This window comes from Falco naumanni, chromosome W, assembly GCF_017639655.2.
Source record: "Falco naumanni isolate bFalNau1 chromosome W, bFalNau1.pat, whole genome shotgun sequence".
NCBI classification, from domain to species: domain Eukaryota; kingdom Metazoa; phylum Chordata; class Aves; order Falconiformes; family Falconidae; genus Falco; species Falco naumanni.
Genome location: NC_054079.1, coordinates 19,748,703 through 19,773,594, shown reverse-complemented (window position 1 = coordinate 19,773,594; position 24,892 = coordinate 19,748,703). Strand labels below are relative to the sequence as shown.

The 24,892-nt window shown below is 41.8% G+C and overlaps 1 protein-coding gene across 4 annotated transcripts in view; it reads right to left on the bottom strand.

Annotated features, from left to right (window-relative positions):
• Nucleotides 1-23,834, bottom strand: part of LOC121080599 (BDNF/NT-3 growth factors receptor-like) — a 205,785-nt gene extending 181,951 nt beyond the window's left edge. For 3 of the 4 annotated variants that reach the window (XM_040578732.1, XM_040578734.1, XM_040578735.1), the window contains exon 1: nucleotides 23,116-23,685. In XM_040578732.1, the coding sequence (XP_040434666.1) occupies nucleotides 23,116-23,378 (263 nt within the window). In that variant the 5' untranslated portion in view covers nucleotides 23,379-23,685. The other variant, XM_040578733.1, reaches the window with a different exon arrangement.
• Nucleotides 23,835-24,892: the final 1,058 nt, after the last annotated feature.

Sequence of the window (24,892 nt, the reverse complement as noted above, 5' to 3'; positions counted from 1 at the left end):
CTCTCCGCAGTAGTCTGTGTTTTCAAATTATAGACTATCCCAATAAACATTATCACAAATTCTGCCTACGTGGCAGGCCTTGTTTCTAGGTTAGAACACTCCTTTTTGAAGGAAGTCTCACACGAAGCCTTATTTGCTCTTCTCTGGGAGCTCAAGTGGCTCCTAGATCGATGGGCACATCCATATTTTATACAATACATACGCTCTCATACCTCCCTACTGGGCCCCATAAGTGAGGGAAACACACAAGTAGACAGGCTTGCAGGTACCATGCAGGTCTTACTTGACAGTTTTGCACAGGCTCGTTTATCTCATGAATTCTATCATCAAAATGCAAAAGCACTGCAATGCACATTTCAACTGACTCAAGACCAAGCGAGGAAAATTATACAATCATGTCCCAATTGTCAGCAGGTTTTGCCTGCACCATCAATAGGAACTAATCCTTGAGGTCTTTCGTCACTTGAAATTTGGCAAACAGATGTTACTCATATACCAGAGTTTGGCAAGTACAAATATGTACATGTCTCTATTGACACCTTTTCATCTTGCATTTATGCATCAGTACACTCAGGTGAAAAAGCAAAAGATGTTTGCGGACACATTATTATGGCCTTTGCCATCCTCGGAGTTCCAGAAACTATAAAAACAGATAATGGCCCAGGCTATATAGCGCATAAGACACAGACATTTTTTCAACAATGGGGAATTCAGCATGTTACAGGCATTCCACATTATCCCACAGGCCAAGCCATTATTGAACGCACACATAGCACTCTTAAAACTATGTTGCAAAAACAAAAAAGGAGGAAACTAGGATTAACCCCACAGGAGCGTATAGCTAAAGCTTGTTATGTTTTGAATCTTTTAAATCGTTGGATGGAGGAAGGACCTCCTATAAAACGCCATTTTGGCTTACACAATGCTTCAAAATCTAATGAGAAAGCACAAGTTTTAGTAAAAAATTTACAGACAAATCAATGGGAGGGTCCTTTTCCATTAATAACTTGGGGTAGAGGCTATGCTTGTGTTTCCACAGGTTCTGGCCCAAGATGGGTACCAGCTTGATGGATCGAGCCATCGTTCTCAGTCATCGCTGTTACTGAAATCTCAGAATGAAGAACTTATCGACACCAATGTGATGTAGATAAGCAGACACTTCTTTATTAACGGCCGGGTGCGTGAGCGAGTCATCTCACAATCAACGCACGTCAGGTCTCAAAATTAGACACCATATATAGAACTTATTCATACATATTCATTAAGTATTCATGCATAATCATGATATTTCCCATAAATCATTAACATTTTCTCCTCCTATATCCGATTCTGCGCAGTAAAGCTTAGAAAGGTCTAGAAATGGGTCTGGGGTACGATTTGGGTAGGTGGTATATGAGTCGGTGGTCGCAATCTCCCCCTGCCGGAATTACCTTTTACTAAAGTTCACAATTTCTTGGCAGGCAACTACAAGCTGTTCCAGTTGACTCTCCCCAGTTCCCATTAATCTCATATTCTGACATTTCAATACACCTCTACATACAGAAGACTGGTTAAATACAAAGAAACCTTTCAAACCCTAAAGTTATTACCTAAGTTTTAACAATGGTTCTAGCCCCTTCTTCTAGCCTTGGTACAGGATGTACAGAAGATCTCATAGCAGCTTTTACTGTGCAACTATAAGTTTCATTAAAATATTTCTTATCCTTCTATATTTTAATTTTATAAAATGATTTTATAAAATCAATTAATCAAAGTCAATCAATCTTAACTTATTAACAAATTGATAACATCGCCATCATCTGTGCCGTGACGTCAGTTGCATCAATATGGATCCCATCTCAACCCAAAACCGACATCTGGGTAACCTTGGCCAATCGCATGGGACAGGACACACTATGTTTGTCAACTGCTTCTCCGGAAAATCCTTTTACAACCTGTCTGGTTGGACAACCTGTTGATGATTGGCCTGTTCCCTCAGATAAATGGATCATAATTCAGAAATTTGGTGATGTGCTTAACAATTGGGATGGTTGGGTTCCTTATTTAGCATATAGTAGGACTGAACCACAGGAAATGGATTTATTAGGATCTGTAAAAATGGATTATTGTGTATACTTCAACTACACAGGCAAAGATGATATAAAAATGATTCAATGGTTAAATGCTACCATACCTGCGTATAGAAATGATAGTGTTTGGTGTAATTATACTTCTCCTAATATATCGAAGTCTAGCAATCATCCACTTAAACTGCCCGCAGGATTATTTCTAATCTGTGGAGATCGTGTGTGGCCTGGCATTCCCTCCCATGCGAAAGGAGGACCATGTAGCATTGGAAGGTTAACCTTGTTAACACCCAATACATCCATGATTATAAATCATAAGTTACACTGCCACATGCCTTTAAAACTGATTGTAAAGATAATATGGAACTTTGGAGCCCTGGTGGAATTATAGCAGCATCTATATTTGCTCCAGGGGTAGGAACACCACAAGTGCTAACCACCTTGAATAAGCTTGGCTGTTGGCTTGCAAAACAAACTAATGCAACTTCATTAGCCCTGAGTGGACTATTGATAGATGTTGATTCAATAAGACATGCTATGCTACAGAATAGACCTGCAATAGATTTTTAATTGTTAGCGCAAGGTCATGGTTGTCAGGATTTTGATGGACTTTGTTGTATGAATCTGTCTGATCATTCTGAATCTATTCACAAAAGTATTGAAAACATGCAAGAACGAGTACAGAAACTACAACAAAGTGATGGTTTTAACATTTTTGGACATCTTTTTAGTAGATTAGGTTTAACCGCATGGATAAAGAGCTTATTACAAATAGATGCAGGGTACTTATTCATTTTTATATGTATTCTTTCCGTGTATGTTAAAATGTGTGCAAACTTTAATAGCTAGAGCATTGAAACAAGCCTTTTTTATCTATAAAGAAGGGGGAGATGTGGATATGTGACACTCAAACAGCGTCAGTGAACAAAAACTAACCTTGGGAGAGAGACACAGTTATGCTTGTTGGGAGGAAAGCATAGGAGCAAGAAGAGAAACTTTAAGATACGGAGTAGTTTGCAGAGCTTGTGGCCTTGTAGATAAAGGGAGTTGCTAAGTTGCTGTGTCTGCAACAGAAAAAAGAGCTAGGAGTGGAAAATTACTGAGCATAGTTACAGGCTGACACGTCAGCCCCCTGTAAAGGTATGAAAGGCTTGTTTGATTTTAATAAAGTGTCTTTGAGGTGTCTTTGAGGTGTCTTCAAGTGTCTTCGTGCCTTTGATCTGCTCCCGGAGTCCGTGCATCATACGCCACATTAGAAGTGTTATCATTGAGGGGGGGGGGGGTAAGAGATAGGGTAGAGTTTAACAATTGTAATAGTCTGTTTAGCTGTTTAGGGTAAAAGTTGTAAAATTTAAGCTGTTTGCCAAATCTTACACGGTTTGCTTGGGTACTGTGATAAGGTATACGGGAGTAAAGGGCTTCATGACCATATAAGTCCAAAGAAAGATTACAACCTTGCAAGAACAAGCCAAAGCTGGTTCTGCGGTTTGGACAAAGAGCAGGACGTTACTGAGCCTGCGCCAGATGTGGGGGTCACGAGGAAGACTCACCTGCCTTCATCCTCAGGACCCCTGACGACCACCACCAGGGGACACTGCGCAAACTCAGTCGGGAGAGAGATATGGAAATGACTTGCAGAACTAATTTTAATACAAAGCGGGGATAGGTAATGCATATGTATAGGCGCATTACATCATATTATGAATATGTAATGAGATGCCTTATAAAAACAGAGCAGGTTTTCGTGTCAGGCGCACACGGTTTTGGCGGGACTACTCCCCTGTGCTGCCCAGCGCTGAATAAACATACCTACTTTACAATCTTACAGATTGTGGAGTCTGCTTTCCGCACGTCATCATTTCACTGTTTCGGCAATGGACTAACTGATTAATTGCTTGTCCTTTTCTTTATACATCAGACAAATGTATATAGTGAGCTAGAGAATCTAGTATGAGCTTCTGTAGCAGTTGCAACTGCCACTGTTTTGAACATGGAACTACTGTGTAGGTTCATTTAAATATGGAATTATTTGAAACTTTGTAAAACACCCTTCTAAAATGTTCAATCTCAACTTCCTCTTGCCTCAACATGTTTAGTCTTCACACAGTAGTAAAACAATTGGGATCCAAGAGAAGCCCCAAGCCAAAAATAAATCACATAATGGACTAATAGGCCTCAAGAATATCCTTTCTCTTCCAAATTTATATATTAAAAAAGGCAAGAAAATGCTTGAAACAAAGTTCTTTTCATCCTTAGCATATGTCCTCTAAACTACCCTGCATTGGTGAAATGCTAATTCCATTGACGTTTTGCCACCAATTTTAACAAGGCCAGAATCTGAGCCTTGGCTTCCCCTTAAAATAAAAGGCATCTAAGTATCTTGGTGGATCAGGACCAGTAGGCTTAGCAAAAGGCTGGTTCAAGTTACACCATTTAGAGATTATGATCTTTTAAACTGCTTTTACAAATGTCTTGAGTCTTGTGTCTGCTTTGTTCTACTTTCTATTAGTTCTGTAAAAAAATTTTGTTTTTTCAGGCCCTGCTTAGAACTAAGGAATGTTGACCTGAAATCTGATCTTCAAGAATGTCAGAAACAAGAGTAGCTGACCTGGTATTAAATATATTTAATCATTTCAAGTATAACTGCTGTTGATAATCATCAGTCAATACAGGTCATTTTCTTCCAGGAATTTTTTAAAAAATATACATATTCACAATGGAATTTTCATGGCATAGCTCCTTTCCCATAAGTGATTCTGTAATGTTATGGTTAATAGTAGCTATAGAAGAAACAAGATCCCCATATGCACATTTCAGGGGATGTTAGTTCGGTTTGCTTTGCTTTATGCAGTTTCTGAAAACTTAGGCTCACAGTCAAAAAGGAATTAAGGTACATCCCCAATATATTTGATTTCAATAGCAGCTATGTGCCTACATACATTTGTATAAGTAGATCTCTGTAAATGCAAAGTTTCCAGTAATACATTATATTCACATCCCATGCAGCATAGGCATATGGCTTTCAAACCTCTATAAATTTATTTCTCCATTTGAAATGCACCTAAATTATAAGTTAATACAAGGAGTGCTTCACATTTTAAAGGACAGTTTTCAAAGAGAGGTTTTCCAAATATAACAAGCTAAAGATACATTTAACATCAATAAAGCATTGAGAGGGGGTTTTAAGTTCTCTGCTTTGTTTTTCATCATTTTAATGCTTCATTACCTACTATACTCATCCAGCTTGGGCAAAGAAATTCTACCAGCCACCTTTATTGACATGTTGTTAGATATTGCTGCAGTGACAGGTGACAAACACTGGAGAGAGAGAACTGCAATCCAAGAAGTACATTATTTTTTTCCCCTCTTCCTTTAATTCAAAATGGAGAAATAAAACCTCTATTCAGTTATGGAAATTTTTTTTGTTTAGAGTAATTTGAGATCTAGAATCTTGATAGGCTACTTTCTCTCTTAAAACTTCAGCATAAAAATAATAAAAGAAAAATAGAATCTGAAAAATCTGGTAAATGCCATTTTAAAGAGATTGAAAGCTGGACTCCTGGGCCTTGTTTTCTCATTAGTATGGAAAGAAGTGGAAGTTTCATGAAAACAGCATATTCTAGACCAAAGCCTCAAATTCATACAAATTACCTTAATTTTAGTATATAAATTCCAAACCTCTCTTAAAACTCTGGAGTGACTAAAGGCATAGAACTACAGGTTGTGTCTTGCCAGCCCAATCCTGCACAACACTGAACACCTCCTAAAGGATGCTGCCCTCCTCCAGCAAAAGCCAGTTTACACTGTCTCAGCATGCCAGAGACAACTGCAAATGAGGTCCCAAGGAGCCTGATGAGTCCTCACTGACTGGAAGAATAAGGATTAAAACAAGGGATGCAAAAGGTTACCTGAGAGCAAAAAGAAACCAGAATGTATAAAACCCTATGGTTTGTGATATTTGGGGTATTTTTAGAGCCTGGAAATTACAAAACTGATTTTAATAATGTTTACTTTCAACTCACCGTAACCAACAAAGATCTTTAAAAGATGAAAAAAAATGGACAGATTCCTAAAAGGAACTATTGTATTACAGCCATCCAATATCCCTTTAATAATTTGCAGACCGATGTCTTGTATTTTATCACATCATTTCAAAACACCAGAAACAAACATTAAATCTAGCCGAGTCATGTCATCCTGCACAGCCAAAAGTGTTTTCAGGAGAAAGGGGATGGGGGTTGAGAAGCCCTGTTGACAGTTTTATAATATATTTAATCTAAAACAGAGTCTAAAATTCTAAACTGAGAGATCCAAAATACCAACAGCACTGAGCTTCGTATAAATTTAAACATTTTTTTTTTATTTTAGCACAGGCTCACATGACTTGTTAAGTAATTTACTCTACTTATCCTATTTATTAACAATTCTAGAGCGCTTTATATAACTGCATTAGAAATTTATACTCTACAGCAATTTATACTATACAGCAATTTATACTCTACAGGTGCTATTAATAGACCCACACCAATTTATACCCCCAGCTAAAAATACACACGCTACGCAGGCTTTGTTATGTAAAAGGTGATAGGTTAAAACTACTTGTTCACACGCTTCCACCACCCCTATGATTGGTCCCGGTGTGGTGCCCACACGCTGCTCCCCCCTTGTGCAGGCATCCTGCTTTTTCTCATCTTTCTGTCCAACTCTCTTATCTCTCTGTGAATACACAGTTTCTTTGTTTCCCTTGGCCTTGCATATGTCCTTCACAACACCTGCAGCTTGTTACAGCTTTGGCCTGCTTGGCCTTCTATTACAACAAAGTTACTTGGTCTGGATTGCTCATAATATGTCTGTTGTCTTCCAGCCACTCCACAGGAAGGAGGATTGCTACTCAGGGACTAGCTGGGCATTGGTCAGCAGGTAGTGTGCAATAATTATTATTGTGCATCACTTATGGGTTTTTTCCCTTTTGGATTTTATTTCTCTCTCCTTTTCATTACAATAGTTATAATTATTATTATATTTCATTGTATATAAATTATTAAATTGTTATTATCTCAATCCATGAGTTTTACTTTTTTCCTGATTCGCCTCCCCATCCCACCAAGGGGGGGGGGAGGAGAGTGAGCAAGCAGCTGCATGGTACTCTAGTTGTTAGCCTAGGTTAAACCATGACAGTCCTTTATTACACCCAACATGGGGTTATGAAGGGTTGAGATAACGACAGATCTGACTAGAATGTGTTAAAACAAAATTGTTGTCGGTATTCATTGTATTGGTTTAATAATCACTGGCCACAATATTGATTTCTTTGCTCTCAAAGTTGCTGCCTAGGATCTCAGGGCTGTGTTATGTACTTTACTTGCAGTATGTGTTCCCTGTGGTTCTGTTTATTGCCCTTGAGGCCTGGGCTAAAGTTATTGTGCTGTACTTTATAGTGCTGGCTCGTCATATGATAGACTTGCTGGTCGTGAAATTAATCTGGTCTGTGTAGTCAGCACTGCCATCACCTCTGTACTTTGGGAGCCATCTAATGGGAACTATTAATTGATTAAATATTGTAATCAGTGGTGGCTTTTGTATAAATTGGAGTGATGCGAAATGGCCTCAGGAGGGAGGAACGTTAGATTATAACACTCTCCTGCAATTAATGTTGTTTCTGAGGAGAGAGGGAAAATGGGACGAAGTATCATATGCAGACATGTTCTTCGTCCTCCGGGACAAACCTGAGTGGCAAAAGGACTGTGGATTAGTACCCCCTCGGGATCCTATGGTACTAACACTAGAAAGAGTGCGGGATTAACATCACCTGATCTTTGATTATGGCTCTAGAAAAGGATGGGAAAAAAAAACCTGAGACCTAAACTAGAAAGATGTTCTTGTTGAAATTTTTGTGTTAAAAAGCTCAGGTTGCGGTTCCTTCTGTGGAGCAACCAGAATGAAACACGTTGTAAGATATAAAAACTTGTACTTATGTATGTAAAACCTGAGGGGGGTGGAGAATCAAAGACCTTGTGAAAGTGTACAAACCCCCGTACCCCCTCGAAGGTGCGACTGAGTCATGCTGGATGCACGGCAGGGTGTTTGCTATTTGCCTGCGAAGGCTGATATGTAATAACACAGACTTAAAGCAACAAGTAGCAGATTTGCATTCAGGGTAAGAAAGAGTTAAAACAGAAATGCTGCTGCAGAGGCAGGCCTGTGTAACCTGCAGAGCAGGAACAGCATCTCCTGCCCCGAATCCTCCTGATGGTGGGGAGGAGGGGGTTGCTGTTGCTGACAATTGAGCAGAAGGACCTGACAATGTCACCCCAATTGCTGCAGCATTTGCAGTACAACAGGACCCATAACTGCCCTTTAGGGCAGGGAATGGGTATGAGGTGGAATTTTAGTGAATACAAAACCAACTTATTTGTTAAACTTCAGTAAAAAAAAAAAAAAAAAAAAAATAAAATAATTGTTACAGTTGTGGGAGCTGCTGGCCACCAGGAAAACATCCTGAAACCTTTAAAGTACAAACTAAGAAAACAAACAAGAATGCCAAATTCACCAAAATCTTTGTTGGGATGAGATTTATTAGAACATCTAGACGTTTAAAAAAGGGGAAGTTACTCTGGAGGTAAATGATCATCAATACATACAGGTTATGAGCCTATCTTTGGCCAGTACTCCTATAAAAAGGGAAATTGATACCAGAATTATTGATCAGGTATATCCCGGAGTATGGGCAATTGACATACCGGGACGTGCCAAGAATGCATCACCTGTTATAGTAAAATTAAAGGAAGGACAGGGTGCGATAAGAATTAAACAATACTCACTGAAAAGGGAAGATAGGGAAGGAATTCGTCCAAACATAGAGCGATTCATAGAATTAAAACTACTAAAAGAATGTGAGTCAGAATTTAACACACCTATCCTCCCAGTTAAAAAAACCTGATGGGTCTTATAGGATAGTTCAAGATTTAAGGGCCATTAACAAAATAACAGAGGATCTGTATCCTGTAGTAGCTAACCCCTATACCTTACTAACCACCCTGACACCTGACCTAGCTTGGTTCACAGTTTTAGACTTAAAAGATGCCTTCTTTTGCCTCCCTCTCCACGAAGCCAGCCAAAGAATTTTTGCTTTTGAATGGGAAAATCCCAGAAGCGGTCGAAAGACCCAGCTCACATGGACGGTGTTGCCACAGGGGTTTAAAAATAGCCCCACAATTTTTGGAAACCAATTAGCAAAGGATTTGGAGTTATGGGAACCACCATCAGGAGAAGGGAAAGTGTTACAATATGTAGACGATCTTCTTATTGCAACCAGAACCGAAGAATCTTGTATTATTTGGACTGTGAGCCTGCTGAACTTTCTGGGACTACAAGGATATCGGGTTTCTAAGAAGAAGGCACAGGTGGTGTTACAACAAGTCACATACCTAGGGTACGAGATCAGTGCCGGACAACGGGTCCTAGGGAAGGCCCGAAAAGAAGCCATATGCCAAGCCCCCCGACCACAAACTGTAAAGGAACTGCAGACATTTCTGGGAATGACAGGATGGTGCAGGCTTTGGATATGTAATTATGGCTTGCTTGTTAAACCATTATATTCCCTGATAGCAGCTAATCAGAAGGATCTTCAGTGGGATGCTGAATCAGACAGAGCTTTCCATGAACTGAAGAAAGCCTTAATGTCGACACCAGCACTAGGACTTCCTGATGTGAGTAAGCCATTTTTCCTATTTTCCCATGAGAAACAGGGAATGGCATTAGGAATACTGGCACAAGATTTGGGACCATACAGACGGGCAGTGGCATACTTCTCTAAACAGCTGGATGCCACTGCAAAAGGGTGGCCTGGTTGCCTGAGAGCAGTAGCAGCTGTCATCCTAAACATCCAGGAGGCCCGGAAGTTTACCTTGGGCCAGAAAATGACTGTCTTAGTATCCCACACAGTGTCTGCAGTCCTTGAAACAAAAGGGGGGCATTGGCTCTCCCCACAGAGATTCCTAAAATACCAGGCCATAATGGTGGAACAAGATGATGTTGAGATCGTGACTACAAACATCGTCAATCCGGCCTCATTTCTTAATGGGAATGTTGGCGAATCAGTCGATCATGACTGTCTAGAAACAATCGAAGCCACTTATTCTAGTCGGACAGATCTCAAGGATGTTCCTATTAATGGAGCTGAACATTGGTTCACGGATGGGAGCAGCTATATGCTGAATGGAAAGCGACATTCCGGATATGCTGTTACAACCTCTGAAGAAGTGATAGAATCGGGACCGCTACCAGCTGACACTTCGGCACAGAAGGCTGAAATCATAACCCTTACTCGAGCTCTGGAGAGAGCTCAGGGAAAACCTATAAATATTTGGACTGATTCTAAATATGCCTTTGGAGTGGTACATGCTCATGGAGCAATATGGAAAGAAAGGGGACTGTTAAACTCCCAAGGAAAAATCATCAAACATGCGGAAGAAATTTTGAAACTCCTAAATGCGGTCCAGCTTCCTGAAAGGGTGGCAATTATGCACATCAAGGCACACCAGAAAGTGAGTGCAGAATTAGAAAGAGGAAATGAACTGGCGGACAGGGAAGCAAAACAGGCAGCCAGAAAAGCAATCAAGGTAGAGGGTGCGCTAATACCCGATGGACAAATATCTCTAGAAGGTAAACCAGACTATACTAAAGAAGATCGCAAACTGATTTCTGACCTAGAGGGATCATATAATGAGGAAGGGTGGGCTGTAATCTCACATGGGAGAATAGTGATTCCTTCCTACATGGTATGGTCAGTAGTTCGGGAAGAACATAGAAAAAGGCACTGGGGGGCAGAAGCCCTATATAAGGATCTCACTAAAAACATAATAGCACAAAATTTGTATACTACTATTAGACAAGTAACCCAACAATGTGATCTTTGTCTCCAGACTAATCCTAAGATTACTAAGGGGCCAAAGTTGGGAAAAATTGGGAAAGGAAATGTTCCAGGGCAACATTGGCAGATCCAATTTCTCGGAACTTCCTAAAAAAGGGGGGTATCGATATTTATTGGTACTAACAGATACCTTTTCAGGTTGGCCAGAAGCCTTCCTGTGCAGAACTGCTAAAGCCCGGGAAGTGACCAAAATACTACTCCAAGAGATAATACCTAGGTTTGGAGTCCCAGCGGTAATGTCCTCGGATAGAGGACCACATTTTGTGTCCAGAATAGTACAACAGATCAGCCACCATCTAGGAATAGATTGGCAATTACATACCCCATACCGACCACAATCAAGTGGCCAGGTGGAAAAGATGAATCATCTAATCAAACAACAGATTGTCAAGTTAGGTCAAGAAACAAATCTTACTTGGCCCCAGTCTTTGCCATTAGCTCTTACACGAATTCGAACTAGACCAAGAGCAAAAGAGGGGCTTAGCCCATTTGAAATTTTATATGGACGACCCTATGGGGTACAAAAGGGGACGTCTTCACAGATTGGTGAAGAAACAATGACTTCCTATATGGAACAAACAATTAATAAGAATTGAGAAGCATGTGATGGGAACACGCAGTAGGGGTCTGGATGGACCTGTTCACGATATACGACCAGGGGACTATGTATACGTTAAGTGTTTTACAGATAAAACCCTGGAACCACAGTGGACCGGACCTTTTCAAGTCCTACTCACCACCTACACTGCAATCAAGGTTGAGGGACAGAATTCTTGGATTCACCATACCCGGATCAAGAAAGCCCCTGCAACTTCATGGAAAGTAACCCCAGATAAAAAAGAACTGAAACTTAAATTTACTCGGACAAATGGGAACAATGTGGGTGGCAAGTAAGTGAACCTGAGCGGTTGTGGATCCACCATATGGGAAGGGCACCACAACAAACAATATAGAACAAAAGAGTCTGGGACTGAGCCAGTGGCCAGTCTTGCCCAATTTGTTATCAGTAAGCCCCAACTCAAACAAAGATATTTTTGATCAAAACAGATTTTATATGTATATGTGAGGAACGTTTAGATTCTTAAAATGATCAATAGTGGGTTTAAACCATTTGTGTTTTTTTGTACCCTCTCTCTTGCCTACAACCAAGAGCCTGATAACTGGCCTTGGAATCATGCCCAGAAAAAACACACTGGAATAATGGGAAAGGTGGACTCAAAGACGAAACTAGCTATGGTGTTTTTTTCTGAAAATGAGGTGTACCAAAGGAATCAATGGGATCAGGAGGATGTACACAAAGTCGACCGATTATGGGGAAAATTAGGAGATAGGATAAAAGTAGGGTGTCAAACATATAATGAAAAAGATAACACCAAGATTTCAGGAGACACCCTGATTAATGTCAGAAAGGTAGATAAGGAATTTACCCTTCTAAATACAGCCATGTGCTTTAATTCACGGGAATGTTGGCACAATTTTACCTTAACCGAGCCCATCTTTGTAGTATGCCTAGGAAAGGAATCCCCAAGAACAGCTCTGACTTATAAGATCAAAAACTTTACCTACGACCCCAACACACACACAATCACAGCTTTTGTATTAACCATACATAATGCAGTAATAATTACCATACACCCCATTGTAGCCCTTGGAATTAACCATAATGGGGTGCTCCTGTACCCTTTTGAACATAGAACATGGGCCAGAAAGATAGGCGACAAGTGGCAAACAGTAGATTTAGAATCTTGTATTATGCGAGAGCAGCAGAGCTTCCTCTGTGAAAGCAATACTATAATGGCTCAGGATACTTGTTTAGATACAGATCAGAAAATATGTCATTTCGAGGCCCGACCAAATGCAAACTTGAAAACAGTAATTATATATGCAGGGAAGGGATGTGTGTGTTTGAGAACTAAGTGTAACACAATAACCATAGATGGGGAGGTAAAGGAGACTGCACAATATTCAAATTATTGTATTTATAATTTTACTACTATCACAGGATGCGATTTTAGTTACTCAGCCCCAGTAGTGTCTCATCAATTCTTAAAATCCAACTTTACCCTATCACAGATGATAATTCCTACCCCCATAGGACTAAATATAAGCAGTATAAAAGAACTATTAAAACATGCAGATTTACAATGTATACTGAAAGAAACCGAAGAAAAGGGACATGAAACTCTTCTTATGATCCATCATGATGTAGAGGGGATCAAAAAAGTTTTAAAAAAGGTAGAACAGGATGGAAACCATAATTGGTGGGATACTCTCTTTGGCTGGTCACCTTCTGCAACAGGAATTCTTAATACTATGGTACACCCCATTGTGATCTTATTGATCAGTTTAGGAATTTCCTTAATACTAACCATTATGTTATATTTGTGGGTTTGGAGAATGTTTAAAAGGGTAACACTTATGTATGATGCTTTATATCATTTGGGAAGACTGCTTAAGTAAAAGAATTTACTTAGTTTGATAGAAAAGGGGGATTGATATGGAGAAATAGTGTGAAATGGGGACAATGGACATCGATTGTGATTGTATGTGTCTGCTCAAGGAATGTGGGTATGGTGACTGGTCATGGGTGCGGTGTCTGGTCACATAGGCACACAGCTTTGAGGAGACAACTACAGTTTTGAGGAGACGCCTGCCCCTCTTCCTCTAACAAAGGGGAGACGCCTGCCCTTCTTCCTCTAACAAAGGGGAGACGGGGAGACGCCTGCCCTTCTTCCTCTAAAAAAGGGGCTATTTAAAAAAGAATGAGAAAAGGATGAGAGATATTTCAATGCTATCTAGAGGGAGGGAGTGCTAAGTTTCCTTGGAGGGAGTGCTAAGTTTCCTTGCTGAAGAAGATCGGATGGTCACAAGAACATGAATCACCTACAAACCTGCAAGACCACCACATTCCAGGAAACGGACTGATAAGCTAATTAACATACGAAGCGGGGTTTAGGTAACGAATATGTATAGGCGTTAATTGAATATTCATTTGTTTCATTGTATAAATGTGGGATGGTTCATCACTTCGGGTATGCACGCTTGTGGAGGAGCGATCCCCCGTGCATCTGCGCGCAATAAACATACCTACTTTATAACTTTCGAGTTATAGAGTCTAATTCTGCACATCAACACAAAAGGCACCAATCAATACAGAAAAAGAAATATCAGTCTTTGTTTTCACTATGGCAACCCATCCATTCTGATCAATCCTTTGTGAATTAGTACACTGGTTGCTATAGTGAGTCCCTATGATGCAGAATGTCAGAGCAATAAGAAAATGCAGTGATTTTAATTTTTTTTTTTTATAATTATCATGAAGGAACAAAGTACTTCTGAGCTAAAGAGTAAACTGGTCTTCCCCAGCCTGTTTTTCTGAATATCCTTGAGTTTCAGATTCAGAGCTCCACTAGGCAAAACAAAAGCATGTCTAGATGCACCAATCACTATTACAGTATTGTAGCATTTGAAGTACTTTCATTGGCTCCTGTGAACTGATAGGACTTTAAAACCATAAAATTCATACCTTTATAATGAGCATTTGGGCATTATTCCATCAGTTGCATCAGGAAAACATATTCTATGCTGTCTTAGTTTTGGTTGGCATAGATCAATTTTCTACTTAGTAGCTGGTACAATGCTGTGTTTTGGATTTGGTGAGAGAACAATGTTGATAGCACACTGATGATTTTAGTTGTTGCTAAGTAATGTTTATACTAAGTCAAGGACTTCTCAGTTTCTTAGGCCCTGCCAGTGAGAAGGCTGGAGTGGCACAAGAAATTGGGAGGGGATACTGCCAGGACAGCTGACCTGAACTGGTCAAAAGCATATTCCATACCATATAATGTCATGCTGAGTATATAAACTGAGGGGGGGGGGGTTGGCCTGGGCAGGTGCTGACGCGGAAGGCTCGGACACAACTTATACGACCAATGTGATCAAGTTAGTGCCACTTTATTAAGGGATACACAGCAATTTATACTCTACAGGTGCTATTAATAGACCCACACCAATTTATACCCCCAGCTAAAAATACACACGCTACGCAGGCTTTGTTATGTAAAAGGTGATAGGTTAAAACTACTTGTTCACACGCTTCCACCACCCCTATGATTGGTCCCGGTGTGGTGCCCACACGCTGCTCCCCCCTTGTGCAGGCATCCTGCTTTTTCTCATCTTTCTGTCCAACTCTCTTATCTCTCTGTGAATACACAGTTTCTTTGTTTCCCTTGGCCTTGCATATGTCCTTCACAACACCTGCAGCTTGTTACAGCTTTGGCCTGCTTGGCCTTCTATTACAACAAAGTTACTTGGTCTGGATTGCTCATAATATGTCTGTTGTCTTCCAGCCACTCCACAGGAAGGAGGATTGCTACTCAGGGACTAGCTGGGCATTGGTCAGCAGGTAGTGTGCAATAATTATTATTGTGCATCACTTATGGGTTTTTTCCCTTTTGGATTTTATTTCTCTCTCCTTTTCATTACAATAGTTATAATTATTATTATATTTCATTGTATATAAATTATTAAATTGTTATTATCTCAATCCATGAGTTTTACTTTTTTCCTGATTCGCCTCCCCATCCCACCAAGGGGGGGGGGGAGGAGAGTGAGCAAGCAGCTGCATGGTACTCTAGTTGTTAGCCTAGGTTAAACCATGACAGTCCTTTATTACACCCAACATGGGGTTATGAAGGGTTGAGATAACGACAGATCTGACTAGAATGTGTTAAAACAAAATTGTTGTCGGTATTCATTGTATTGGTTTAATAATCACTGGCCACAATATTGATTTCTTTGCTCTCAAAGTTGCTGCCTAGGATCTCAGGGCTGTGTTATGTACTTTACTTGCAGTATGTGTTCCCTGTGGTTCTGTTTATTGCCCTTGAGGCCTGGGCTAAAGTTATTGTGCTGTACTTTATAGTGCTGGCTCGTCATATGATAGACTTGCTGGTCGTGAAATTAATCTGGTCTGTGTAGTCAGCACTGCCATCACCTCTGTACTTTGGGAGCCATCTAATGGGAACTATTAACAATTACATGCTTTGCCTTTTCTCCTTGGAAAGCCAATCTACGGAGGAGGCATCCTTTCACATCTTACCCTTCCCCACCAGGTTAATTACAGTAGTGTTTGAGAACTTTGAAAATTTTTAATATCCTTGGGATGTTGAAACCAGCATGATCCTGTTTCTAGGAATGCTAAATGTGTTCTAGGTCTTGTTTAAGGTTAAAAAACCGAGACCCAGTGACCCTGAAGGAGAACTGCATGGTACAAGGAGTACTATGCCGCTCCCTGATACCTGGCACTGGAAGGAACAACTACGATAAGGCCGTATAACAGCTGTCCAGAAGATGAATCACAACTGTTGTCATAACAATGAACCAGAACATGCGTGATAACCTTGCTCGAGAAGGCAGAGACTGGCAATATTCCATGGGCCAGAGGAGGAGCAACGTGTGTTGCTCGGCATAAAAGATGACTCCTTAGTAACCAAATTGGGGAGATCTTCCCCACCAAGGATCACGATGATCGGAAGGACAGGCATGCTGCTTGGACCTGGGACCATAGGGACGCCTTGGACCAGTGGTGGTAGCTATAATCCTCTTTCCTTTTCTTGTTACTTTATCTTTTCTTCACTTTCTGTCTTTCTACCTATTGCACCCCGCTTTACGGGCAAACAATAAAATTGTGCTGTTTGATTGAAGTATAACCCCTTGGTGTGTTCGCCTTGATTTTTTGTGCTTTGAGATCATAGTAAACGAACCATCACGAGTCCACTGAGTGGACCGTGACAATAGTGCACCATCATCATATGCCAACTCATTGGCAGTAATGAGCTGGAGAGACAAAGTGGTACCGACAGTGGATGAAGTGGCTCACCAACTCTGGGAATGCAAAGATAACATCTCTACCTGCCTTGTCTCATCTGTCCAGGAATTGGTTCAGTGACTCAATGAGGATTAGATCCTACTCCCCCCTTGTATGGACCCACATCTCAGCTATTAACAGTAAGCATACTTCTGCTTGAGAGGAACAATATAGGAGGTACACACCATGGAGTGCCCTTTGATTTTACCTGTGGGACCAAAAAGAGGACATGAGGAGGTAGGATGGGAAACCTATCTCCACCCTGGAGGCATAGGTATGTGAATTGCAAGGAAGAACAATGACAATGGGGGTTCTTTCAGGAAGGCTGCTGCTCCAGTTTCCAGTGGGCGGTTCCCCAGACAGAGTGGAAGGGATGATCTTACTCCTAATCCTATGGAAGGGAATTCTAATCTGTTTTTACAAGAAGTAAGGGGAAAATCCTACAACCAGGACTACAGGGACGCTACCTCCAAGCCAGGTGGAGGACAGGGACAACCAGGTTTATTGGACTGTGTGGATCCGATGGACTGGCACATCAGACCCACAGGAATATAAATCTCTAGTAGATACATGTGCACACTCTCATGCCATCAAGCTATGAAGGGGCAGAACCAATTATTATTTCTGGAGTGACAGGGGGACCCCAACAGTATTGGAGGCTGAAATAAGCCTGACTGGGCATGAGTGGCAAAGGCACCCCATTGTGACTGGCCCAGAGGCTCCGTGCATTCTTGGCATAGACTATCTTAGGAGGGGGTATTTCAAGGATGAAATACTCACCGTAACCAACAAAGATCTTTAAAAGATGAAAAAAAATGGACAGATTCCTAAAAGGAACTATTGTATTACAGCCATCCAATATCCCTTTAATAATTTGCAGACCGATGTCTTGTATTTTATCACATCATTTCAAAACACCAGAAACAAACATTAAATCTAGCCGAGTCATGTCATCCTGCACAGCCAAAAGTGTTTTCAGGAGAAAGGGGATGGGGGTTGAGAAGCCCTGTTGACAGTTTTATAATATATTTAATCTAAAACAGAGTCTAAAATTCTAAACTGAGAGATCCAAAATACCAACAGCACTGAGCTTCGTATAAATTTAAACATTTTTTTTTTATTTTTTTAGCACAGGCTCACATGACTTGTTAAGTAATTTACTCTACTTATCCTATTTATTAACAATTCTAGAGCGCTTTATATAACTGCATTAGAAATTTACTTTGTGGTTTTGAAATGTATACACTACACAATTGCTTGTTAAAAATATAAGGTATGATATGTTAAGAAAAAAAAGAAAAAGGGGGGGAGAATTGTAGAGGAATTATAGAGGACTGTATGAAAAGATTATTTGTAAAAAGGTTGTGATGATTGTTAAAAACATAAGGTATGAAATGTTAAGAAAAAAATAGAAAAAAAATGGGGGAATTGTAGAGGAATGAAGCTGGGTTAATTAGCATTGATAATATACAACTGTGGGCTGGCTTCAGGGGCTGTGGGTTGACCGATGTAGATAAGGTGCAGCTGTGGCTGGTTCTGTTAAGAGGCTGAGCAGCCAAGGAAGAAAGAGAGTGTGCCTGGGATGAGGAGAAGGCAGCAGAGGGACTGGCATGAAGAGTATCTTGGTATGAGATGGTAAAAGACCTTGTTGTGGCTTGATAGTTTTGAGAGTGCTGTGACACACAATCATCTCTCTCTTTTACAAGGGAAGAGCTAAAGTCACCTACTATTTTGTTGAGAAGCAGTTCTTTCTGAAATACACCCAATAATTTCAAACCTCATTCTCCTGAATATTCATAAGACAAAGTATTAATGATTTAATACTAGAACTGCAAAACTAGGCCAGGAATATACTTGCACTGCAATAAGATACTTTGATAGCAAGGACTATGAAGAGTCATATACACTGAGATATGCTAACAGCACATTTTACTTAAAGATAAAATATTAGATCAGTTTTTTTACAAAAAATCAGAACATTTTGAAGTGACTTCCTATCATATTAAATGCTTGAGTGATCTTGCTAAGAATTACTCATGTGGTATTGTACCTATAGTGTATGGATTTAACAATATTTATATATTAATTTTACTCTCACCTTTCTTCCTCCTTAGCTCTTAATTTGAGCTTCAGTGGCTGATTTCATTATTTTAATTCAGGCCTCACTTTGGCGTTCAGTTTATCTCTAATAACATCAGTACTATAAAACAATTATTATGATTAAGCTGTGTTACGATAAACAATTTTAGCACAGGCACATGCTTTCCAGACTGAGACTAGCAAATGTAAGCACCCTAAGCAACAGGACAAAAATCTAACCTTATTGGCTGCTCGTGGTTTGGATGGGTATACTGTTTGCTGGGTAAAAACTGGCTGGATGGCCAAGCCCAAAGAGTGGTGGTGAATGGAGTTACATCCAGCTGGCAGCTGGTCACACATGGTGTTCCCCAGGGCTCAGTGCTGGGGCCTGTTCTGTTTAATATCTTTATCCCCAATCTGGATGAGGGGGTTGAGTGCACCCTCAGTAAGTTTGCAGATGACACCAAGTTGGCAGGAGTGTTGATCTGCTTGAGGGTAGGAAGGCTCTACAGAGGGATCTGGACAGGCTGGATCGATAGTCCAAAGCCAATTGTATGAGGTTCAATAAGGAGAAGTGCCAGGTCCTGCACTTGGGTCACAACAGCCCCATGCAATGCTACAGGCTTGGGGAAGGGTGGCTGGAAAGCTGCCTGGTGGGAAAGGACCCCAGAGAGCTGGTTGATGGTTGGCTGAACATGAGCCAGCAGTGTGCCCAGGTGGCCAAGAAGGCCAATAACATCCTGGCTTGTATCTGAAATAGTGTGGCCAGCAGGACAAGGGAAGTGATCATCCCTTTGTATTTGATATTGATGAGGCCGCACCTCGAATACTGTGTTCACTTTTGGGCCCCTCACTACAAGAAATATATTGAGGTGCTGTGTCCAAAGAAGGGCAACAAAGATGATGAAGGATCTAGAGAACAAGTCTTATGAGGAGCAGCTGAGGGAGCTGGGGTTGTTTAGTCTGGAGAAAAGGAAGCTCGGGGGGACCTTATTGCTCTCCACAACTATGTGAAAGGAGGTTGTAGCAAGGTAGGTGTCGGTCTCTTCTCCCAAGTATCAAGGGATAGGATGAGAGGAAATGTCCTCAAGTTGCACCAGGGGAGGTTTAGACTGGATATTAGGAAAAAATTCTTCACTGAAAGGCTTGTCGAGCACTGGAACGTGCTGCCCAGGGAAGTGGTTGAGTCACCATCCCTGTAGACATGGTGCTTAGGGACATGGTTTAGTGATGGACTTGGCAGTGTTAGGTTTACAGTTGGACTCTTCCAACCTAAATGATTCTATTAGAGGCACAGGATTTTGGAAACTGTCTGTTATCCATTAGAAGAGAAAACTGTGCAAAAACAACTAGGAAGGGGAAGAGTGAGGAATATAAGAAAAGCACCAGGCAGAAGTACTCCTATGTCCTCCCATACCAAGTTTCAGCAGCTGAGTCTCACAGGGCTGATGCAAAAGTTCTCTGGAGGTCTTCCTGCTGATTTCAGTGGATTTGGATGGTGATCCAACTATGCATAAAGTAATACCTGGACTTGAAAGAAAGTGTTTATTAAGCTCTGAAGTGCTATTTATCTATGGGCCAAAATAGAGCCAAGGCACCTAGGTACCAAGTGGTTCAAGGCTATTTAATGCGTGGGAAAATGCAGCTGTTATTTCTACCAGTACCACCCCAGCTTTCTCTCCCACTTCTCGGAGACAAGGGGAAACTCTTGCTGCCCACTCATACCCTGCCTGCTCAGTGTCATCCACCTGGCCCATGGCCAACCCTTTGCACCACCATGGGTTTCACATGCCTGACCCAACCATGCAGTATCCCACCTGCAAAATTCCCAGTGCACATGGCCTTCTTCCCAGATAAGGTTCTTTACTCAGGCAACATTCCCAGGGAGTTAGTGGATGCTTTGCCTGGGACTGTGGCACCCACTCCAATCAAGAGCAGGACATAAGCAATAAATGAAGGATTGGTCTCAGAAGACATTCAGAAAATATAAAGGAATATATTACAAGAAATTAAGTGTCTTATGCTCTTCTCACTCTCATTTGTACCAACAGTAATTCCACCAGCGATCAATGGAATTGTGTTTCTGTAACTACAGAACATATAAAAGAAAAATCAGGCCTGAGGCTTCCTAGATAAAATGCATGCTACAGCCTCTTAAACTGGTTGCTTAGCTAGAATAAACAAGATATGCAGTTTTAAAAAATATGTTTTCACATTCTGTATCCACCATATTAGAAATGCTTCCTTACATATTTATTATTTTCTGAGTTCCCACAATGAAAACATGTAGCAGCTGCAGGAGTCCAATTTTTAATTTATGTCTACAAACTAATTAAAGGGCCTTCATGCTTTATGTTAAAAAAGAACATCTTAAATATGTGCAATATAATCTCCTAAGACATTCAGTACTCCACATTATTTTTAGATCATCAAACACAACATACAAAGTCACAGAACGATACAGTAAAAACTAAAAAGAAATGTAAAGATAAACAGTGATGCTGAAAAAACACAGAAGAGAATAAAACCCAAAAATACCAATGCAGAATGACTGGACATGTTTTAAGTTGATCATGTCTAACATATATATTTGCATATGCATTTATTTTCTGATCTTTTAAACAGAGCTTAAGTTCTAGGGGTAAATTGCTGAGTTACCTCCAAATTGAACATACTGGATAACAAGACTAGCAAAGCTTATAAAAAAGCAATGCTGCATAGCTTGAAGAATATATTTTTTTATTAAACAATCCACAGAACACTAAACAAACATCTGAATCAATAACTGTTGCAACAACTTAGAAAGATTACTTCATTCTCTTAGGTCCTAAAAATCTACCAAAGGTAGGTCCTATATGAGTAGAAGAAATTAATGTCTCCAGCTTTTTACCCACACATACATGTGGAAATACAGCAAACTGACTATAATAAACTGCAGAAAGGTAACCCAAGAGCTAGAATTAATCTGAAGTCACATAAAATGTAATGGCATTTTCCTATTGTTTCTAAAGGAAACAGAAAAAGAAGAAGGGACAGAGTTAGAAAAATATATATTTTGGAGGGAAATATTCTGTTATTTTTTATATTAAAAATGTCATGGGAAACAGTGCAGAAACAGCAAGTGCTGGGGAAGATGGAAATAGACAAAACAGCTGTAGAGGGTTTTTTTCCCCCATATCTATCATCTACAAATCTGGTATCCAAAATTTTTGTTCAGCAAGTCTTTGCAGCTTTTCTCAGGCAAAGTATGTAGATATTGCAGAGTTCTAAAAAGGATGCAGGACGGAATACAAAAAGCTACTGGATTTCTTTCTTGAAATCATTTCCAGTCAAACAAGGTTGGAAATGACACATAGGTAAGAGGAGAAAAAAAAAACAACCCCCAAACAAAAAAGCCCTTCCACTTCCCTCACTATTAATGAGGGTTTCCTAATGCTCCAGTATTTGCTGAGAGACAGCGCAATGTTCATTCTCCTGCAGACAGTATTTTCTCCTTCCAGCCACCTTATAGGGAAGGGCAAAGCAGGCTCGCATGCCTATAGCCAGGGCAGGGAAGCTAGTTTGCTCTTCCTTCTATCAGAATGTGCTGCACCACGTTCTCCCCACCCCCCACCCTCTTTTTTGAATAGAAGAAGAATATAAAGTGGAGATCTGAGAGAGGGGAAGGCCATCCACCAAACTCTCCATTCGCAGGAATAAATGGAGGGAGCAAGATTTATAAAAAGAGAAATAAAAACCCTTTCCAAATCTGTGTCTGCTGTTGACGCAGAAGCAAGATTTGGGTGGTGCGCACTTCACCCCATCCTCCTGGCTGATGCAAGGGCCAGAGGCGGTAGCTCAGCTGTGCCCTTCTGCAACCCCAGGTATTTCCATGGACGCACGACCTCCGTGCTGACCTTCGCTGCGCTGCTTCACTGCCCGTCCTGCTCCCAGGAAATCGTATCACAGGCAACTAGGATTTATCATCTAAATGGATTCGAAATTATCTCTCTGGGAAGTCAAGTCCAAATTAAATCACACCAGACTTAGGCTTCCAGCTAGAACATCAGTCTGCAGAGCAAGTGCATTTCAGTGCAGGGAACTTCCCCTCTGCCCTCTGTCCCCACGTCGCTCCGTCGGCTCCATCCCCACCACCCCTGTGCCCAGGGCTGGGGCTGGACCATACTCACATCTCGGTGATATTGTCGCCCTCAGCGCTCCGCTGCGGCACAGGGAAGGAGATGATGCCCGGTGCCGGCTCTGCACACCAGATCCGCCAGGAGCTGCAGCGGCAGGATGTGGGGCAGCCCAGCGCACTCCACCAGGAGCCCAGCACCAGGCAGCACAAGCCCCACAGTTGCACCAAGCCGGGCCCCGGCCGACTTCGCTGCCAGGACGCCATGACGCCCCCGCTCACTTCAGCGCTGCCTCGACGTCCTCCACCTACTGCCATTGCCAGGGAGCACGACCAGAGGGTGTGCAGCCTTCGGAACCGCGGGCGAGCGCCCGCGGCCAGGGTTCACATGGACTCACCGCAGCTGCCCGGGAGGCTTTGAGGGGCGGCAGGACCAGGTGCTGCTGCGGGACAGAGACAGAAAGGGGTGATGAGAGGAGAGAGGGGCTGCCGGCGCGACACGACAAGGCGTGGTGCGGCCCGCCCTGTTCCCTGCCCTGACCCTACGGGCGGACAGCGGCGCCGCCTGAGCCGCGGCGGTTCCCGATGATGCTGCAAAACGCGCGGAGCGGCCGAGACAGGTAGCAGAGGCTACCTGCGGGGGCTCAGCCGACCGCTGCCTGCGGTAGAGAAGGAATGGAAGAAACAGCGCAGGTCGTGGCGGAAGTGGAACGCAGGATACTGTGCTTGCTGCTTTACGCACAGCACCGTATCCTCCTCCCTCCAGCTGACAACAAGGAGACAGAGAGAGGGGGGGACCTAGATGGAGAGAGAGGCAGGGGCAGAAAGGGAGAAAGGGGGAGAATAGAGGGGGGAACAGACTGGGAGAGAGAAGGGGGGGGGGGGGGAGGGGCGTGTGTGTGTGTGTGATGGAGAGGGACAGAGAGAAAGAGACCTAGAGAGCATGAGAGAGAGAGGGGGAGAGGGAGAGAGAGCCTGAGGAGAACGGACGGACGTGAGAGAGGGAGAAGAAAGGCCCAACAACAAATGGATTAATAAAATAGCTGTTTTAATAAGACAGAATAAGAGGAGGAATAGATAACAAGTAAATCTTACATCCATTTAGATGCTTTGAACCCCGTGTTCGTGCAGAATCAGACAGACCCTGGATGGACTTCTCCTATGGCATGCTGTGCAAATTCTGTCTGTGGAGAGGGGTTCCTCCTTTTTGGTCATTCCAGGTATTATATAATTTTCTAACAAGGAAATTGCTCTATTCGTAAAGGATGCTTCCATGATAACTTCTTGCTGCACTTTTAGATAAACACAAAGCTATGCAGGTAGTGAGATTACCAGTACCAAGTGGGAGATCCCTGAAGGCTCCTCTGTTAAAATGAGCTGATTATGTTTGTCCTTTGGCCAAGGAATCTGTGCAGAACAATGCAGGCCTGAAGGCCACTCTATACATGCAGCACAGCACAGGCCTGGGATTACTCAGGTTCACTGTTATGTGAATCATTAACTCCTTGACGTACAGTGGTCTCCCGGTCAGGATCCCTAAAAGTGAAGGGACAACACAGCACAGCAAAAGCAATCCAGGAGGTTCCTGAAGAGCATCAATGACAATTCCCTGACACAAATGATAGATGGTGGAGTTCAGGATCCTGAGAGGAGGGATCAGGGTAAAAAGCAGGCTCACAGCCCTGGACTTCAGGAGAGCAGACTTTGGCTTCTTCAGGGATCCATAGGATAAGGCCCTGGAGGGAAAAGGGACACAAGAAAGCCAGCTAGTATTCAAGGATGATCTCCTCCAAGCTCAAGAGAGTTCTACCCTGATGAGAAGGCAGGCAAAC